Raw genomic sequence first — 6180 nt, 5'->3', positions numbered from 1 at the left:
CACAAGCTATAAATATTTTTAAAGTAATGTAGTCCATGAAAATAGGAATGGATGAAGGTGCCTTCCTACGCCAGAAATATTATGCCCTATGTGATACCACGTCCTTACTATCATTAGATCACATCTACAGAACTCAGTACTGAACGGTGGCTTTTCCCCACATTAAACTATTGCTTCTTAGAAATGTGGGTAAATCACATTACATTCAGAGACCAACATAATGTTACCTTTCCTACTCTGATGATCTAAACAATATATACTTTTCATTCTTGCTTTTGCAAGTGAGAAAAGTGTGTGTGTGTGTGTGTGTGAGAATAAGGGGGCAGTGTTTTCATTTCAGTATACACATTTTTACAGGTTAGAAAACATACATATGCAGGCTTTTACAAAAACTGGTTTCTTCAATGTTAAAAACAAAGGTGAATCTGCCAAAGGAGAGTTTCACTAACTGTTACCAATCTTTTTAGTGAGAGAGCCAGGTGTCTTGTTAATTGGCAGATGGATGGAAAAGTCTGTAAGGTTAACTCAGATCACAAACCAAACAAGTTCACCATCTAAAGGATCTTGGATGGCTGTCATGAACTGACTTGATTGCTAACAATTTGGATCCCTCTCTAGACATAATCATGTTTGATTGCATTCAATGCAATTTGTAACCAAACCCTTGACTTTAAAGATGCAAAATCAGGACACAAATTAAGATAAAGACTGAGCTATCAGTAAAATAAGCCGTTCATTTAAAAAACCCCATAAACACAGTTTGTTCATCACAATGAAACTTTTGTTTCATGGTCCTTTTTAATTATTACTAAAATTAACGGGGAAGAAAAGATCAAACAACTCTGTTGCATGGCAATATGTATATTTTTGCATTGTTGAACTCATTTATCATGTTGCACACCCTGACTAGTATTCTTTAATGAAATGGCCCTTAATGTGTGATGGGAAATTATTGTTCAGTATGAAATGGAAAAAGAAAACAAATACCATACTACACAAACACCTCTGAAGATTCAAAGCTGGACCCCAGGATGAGCTCAGAAGTTCCACACTTGGGTTCTTCCTATATTAAAACATGACATAAATCTGTACTTGCTCCAGAAGTCCCATAGTCTTTGTGAATATCTAGTGACTCTACTTTATGTTGCCTTACAAGCTCCCATTCATCTCTTAACATCTCTTAAACCCCACCATCCTCTCCAACCTTCCTCCCAATGCTCCAAAAAAACTAGTGTTAAGAATAAGATAAATATGATGTGCTTCTCCTTGCTGAGTGCATTGACTTAAGGCATAGGCACGTCTCCCTCTTTGAACAGAGATGGCGTATAATCCTGTGTCCCAATACAATTGTTATCCTGGGTGACCCCTTTGTATTGAAGTGTGAGCTCAAGAAATGATAATGACAGGAGCCTTTCAATTAGCAAGTCCTAATGATGTCACTGAATGTAATGTGGAGCTACTCATTTTGCTATCTATCAAAAGGGCACTTCACTGGTGTCTTCAAGCCTGCTTTATCATCAACCTGAAGCACCTAATGGAAATGGCTTAATCCAAATGCCACTGAAATCAATAGGAGTGCCTTCCAATTGATTTCAACAGGCTTGCTGTCAAGTTCTTGGTGCTTAAGTGCTTGGTGCCCATAAAGAAATCCAAGAAAATGGCTTGAAAGACGAACACATACTATTCTGTCTCAGCCTTCTGACTTGCTGTAGGCATAATAAACCTATTATTATTTATTCACTGGATTGTGTACATTTATAGAAATGTAAGGGAATCATGTATGGAACCTGTTTCATAAATATTGTGCCTTTCTCATGATGAGTCAGATCTTTGATGTTGCTAACAATTTTTTACTTGGAGAAAAACTAAGGCGTTCTAAAGTTATCTCCAAGACTAACACATTTATTGTGGCATAAGATCTCTTGCCTCAACAGGCTAGCCAGTTTTCAAATGCCACAGGACTATTGATTTTGCTACAATACACTTAGATGGCTACCTATCTGGAATTCCTGCAAACAACAGTTTCCTTGGGCCCTGTTTTGAAGTTAATCTATGCATCTATTTTGAACAAGAGGGTTGTATCCTAATTGATGCAGACTACTGAAAAAATCTGCTTCATAATAAGCATCTCTGATATTTGCAGTATCTAAAATGTGTGATGTTGACCTTCTACACTAGTTTGGTGTAGTGGCTAAGTGCGATGACTCTAATCTGGGAGAATCGTGTTTGATTCCCCACGCCTCCACTTGCAGATGCTGGATGACCTTGGGCAAGCCATAGTTCTGTCAGAGCTGTCCTTGAAAGGGAAGTTTCTCTCAGAGCTCTCTCAGTCCCACCTACCTCACGGGGTTTCTGTTGTGGGGAGGGGAAGGAAAAGGAGTTTGTAAGCCGCTCTGAGACTCCAAGTGAAGAGCGGGGTATAAATCCAATCTCTTCTTCTTCATGTAGAAATTTAGATGGTAAATTTACTTAATTTTTATTTTCAATTTATATCCTACTTTTTAAAGCTCAAATGGGCTTTTAAGGCAGTTAAACTGCTGCTTTAAAATAGTTAACCATTCCATACCAACTTCTATTTGATATGTTCCTCAGTTAGTTCTTTTAAACATCTTTACTCTAATACAATATGCATTTTTAGAAAGGATCTGTTCCTGTTGACAGCAGAGGATAGGACTCGCAATAATGGGTTTAAATTAAGGGTGGGAAGGTACTGGCTGGATATTAGGAAAAACGTTTTTACAGTAAGAGTTTGTTTCAACAGTGGAATCAGCTGCCTAGGGAAGTGGTGAGCTCCCCCTCACTGGCAGTCTTTAAGCAGCGTCTGGACAGACACTTGTCAGGGATGCTCTAGGCTGATCCTGCATTGAGCAAGTGGTTGGATAGATGGCCTGTATGGCCCCTTCCAACTCTTTGATTCTATGATTCTATGAACCTGTATGCAATATTGACAACAAAGGATGAACCAGACACCTAACAGTTGTGAGCATCCAAACATTCATATGTACAGTAACTGCCTTACCTTTCAAAGAAGTACACAGTCTTCTGCAAACTGACATTAGATTGCTTCTGCCACTCTTTTTGAAGGGGAGTCTAATATTAATTCCATTTTATTCTGTTTGCACAGACTACATAGGGTGTCTTTTTCATCTGCACTGCAGATCCTAAGGACAGCATGACTTGCACAGTCCATAGGAGAGATTATACCAGTACAGATTCTTTCTCAATGCATTATTATTCATTTTAAGGGGGCAATTTTTCTTCCTCTTTTTGAAATGGGCGATCAGTTTCCTTTCTCTACAGACACATCTCAGAGATGCGTCATGCGCTATTAGTAACCTAACATTAGTGTATATAACAGAGGAAGGGACCTCCAACTAAATTTCAACAAAACATATATAATCCTGATGCTCTTTTGAATACTCCTCTCAAGACCTTTTTCCACTTTGTCCTGGCTACAAAGTTGATTTCTTGAATGGTCTTTACAGCTCATCAAAAAACAGTTCATAGCTGTCAGTCATTTTGCACTAACATAATGCAATCATATATACAAAGACATCTTTTAGAATCAGACACAGGATTATGGAAAGTAGTGCACTGTGTTGCTCTTGGGATATGTGTCCTGGAGCACCCGAAGCATTTTTAAAAAATATAAAGTTACGTTCTACTGAGATGGGTCATCATGGTGTAATAATAATCAGAGATGCTTGTCTTATTATACTGTCACTAATAATTTGTTTTACTCTTTGCTTGAGGAAACAGTAAATAATAGAGAGAGTCTTATTTGTATACATTATAACTGTAGTTCTCAAAATGCAAAATGGGCCATCATAAGTGGGCCATCATAAGTGGCAGCAGCTATGCAGACTGTATGTTCCTGCCATTTGAACATTTCTCTGGAAATGAGCTAGGTGATGAGGTTTCATTTCCCTATTCATCCCAGTTACTAAATTGATTGACAGGGCTAATGACCAACAGGGCAACTCATTTTTATTGGCTTTTTGTTCCCCAATAGTTCCATCCATTTGAATATTGTCCATGTACTCAAATACCTTCCTTGCCTTTGATTTCGCTGTCTTCGTGCTTGGTTGAGAGTGATGGCTACAAGTTGAACTGCCTTGTCGGTTTTTGGGCACTATTTTAGGTTTGTTTCACACATGACATTGTATCTAAACAGGTGTACATGGATTCAGAAAAAAACAGGCAGGCACCTGTATGCACGACCATTAGTGACAGTGTACCTGTCTAGTTTTCTGAGTGTACACATTTGGAAGTCAGAATTGTCAGAGTTGCAAGTGCATATACATATGGTAAATAGGCATGAGAATAATGCTGTCACATGATATGGTTTCTTTCTATGCCTGTAGGTAAAATGTAGTATGTGAGGTGGTCTTTACCTAAATTAAGAGAGGCCCTAAAGCACTGTCTTTACTTTATGGAGGCTTGCTATGACATAGTTTGAGAACTCCTGGAAAGATCTAGATCCAATTTGAACACTGTTTATAAAAATTTTATGTGAGAACAATGAATGCTACACAAAGAGGGTCACCCTGGGACTTCTTGTACTGAAACATCATTTTAAACAAAGGATATATATATATATTTATATCTATATATATCTCTCTATATATATTTATATATTCACACACGCGCGCACACACAAAAACAGTCTTTGATAGGTTTTCTGTGTTCTAGTAAAAATAGTTGGCAGCTCTTATCTGGGAGGCCAGAAAAGGCCATTGTGCTGCCGGCTACGCCTGCTGCAAACAGTCTCTCTCAAAGGCAGACACTTGAGTTTATCTGGCAGGTGGAACTAGATCCTGCCTGAGACAGGAATAACCTCCCATTGGGACATACACACAGCTCGTAGATTTTTTGCCTGGATCCAGTAGGGGAGTAGGATCCCTGAGGCAATCTAGGTAGTTTGATATTCGCAGTGTCCAACGTTATCTGAAGAAGAAGAGAAAAAAATCCATTAGTAGTAATATTGATTTGTTGCTTTTCGACCTTCAGTGGAAATAGACTGAGAAACTGATTTTATACTACATAAGAGTACCATACCAAGTTAGTTGGTTTAAAAAAAACACAGGGGAAAAAATCAACTGTGTCTGTAGCATAAAAGGCTAGTTTATATGACATTTCATTATTACACACAGAACTAGTCTGCTGTCAGGTGCTGTGGCTCCCCACAAACCCAGTGCTCTCATTTGTGTGCATGCATGTATGTATATGATTCTACCACAGGGACAGAGCTACTGATTCTTTTTTTGCATTTAATTAGAAATGTATGACATCAGATGCAGTGCCAAGTCTACGTCAATGAACAGGAACTACAGAAAAAGAAACAGAGAGTTTGTACTAACTACCCCATAGCTTCAGTTTATAAAGGTCAAAGACAGTGTCATCGATGCAACAATGCAACGAACATGAAACTGAGCAAACTTCAGAGGATGGCGGAAGACAGGAGGGCCTGGCGGGAGCTGGTCCATGGGGTCGCGAAGAGTTGGACTCGACTGTGCGACTGAACAACAACAACAGAGATCCAGGTTCAGATCATTAGGTGGTTATGGGGCAGTTATTGTCTCTCAGCCTTACACTGCAAATTGTTGTGAGGATAAAAAGGAGGCAGGGAAACTAGAATGGAAGGACTGTGGCTCAGTGGGAGAGCATCTGCTTTACATGCAGAAGGTCCCAGGCTCAGTCCTTGGTATCTTCTGTAAAAAGGATCAAGTAGTAGGTGATGTCTCCATGAGACACTGAAGAGTCACTGCCAGTCTGAGTAGAAAATGCTGACCTAGATAGACCCAGTACAAGGCAGCTTAATGAATTCATATATATGCCATCTTCAGTTTCATGGAGGAAGGGCGAGATAAAAATATATAGATTAATAAATGCTAGTATGTTAGCATTGAAGGTTCCGGGAGACATTAGGAGTGTATAAGGCATACAGTGTATAAAACATAATATTTTCATAACATAACTTGCAAAGACAGAAGATTTTCCCCTCATAAGCCTGAATTAACTTAATTTTCTGTTCTTCTCCCTCCCCACCATCTTGCGGACTATGCTGGATAATGCAATACCAGCACACTAAAAGAGTGCAGTGTTCTATTTAAATTTAAATTTTGGTAACAGTATTGTTACTGAAACCAGATGAAAATAGGAGCAGAGCAAAGACCGAAA

General features: G+C 38.8%; 1 protein-coding gene across 2 annotated transcripts in view; it reads right to left on the bottom strand.

Moving 5' to 3' along the window:
* Positions 1 to 4624: 4624 nt before the first annotated feature.
* SGCD (sarcoglycan delta) overlaps positions 4625 to 6180 on the bottom strand; it is a 359455-nt gene continuing 357899 nt past the window's right edge. For both annotated transcript variants that reach the window (XM_015428722.1, XM_015428728.1), the window contains exon 8: positions 4625 to 4947. In XM_015428722.1, the coding sequence (XP_015284208.1) occupies positions 4774 to 4947 (174 nt within the window). In that variant the 3' untranslated portion in view covers positions 4625 to 4773. The remainder of the gene's footprint in view (positions 4948 to 6180) is intronic.

Source organism: Gekko japonicus, unplaced genomic scaffold, assembly GCF_001447785.1.
Source record: "Gekko japonicus isolate JY-2015 unplaced genomic scaffold, Gekko_japonicus_V1.1 scaffold763, whole genome shotgun sequence".
Lineage (NCBI taxonomy): Eukaryota > Metazoa > Chordata > Lepidosauria > Squamata > Gekkonidae > Gekko > Gekko japonicus.
This window is presented reverse-complemented; position numbering and strand designations above follow the sequence as displayed.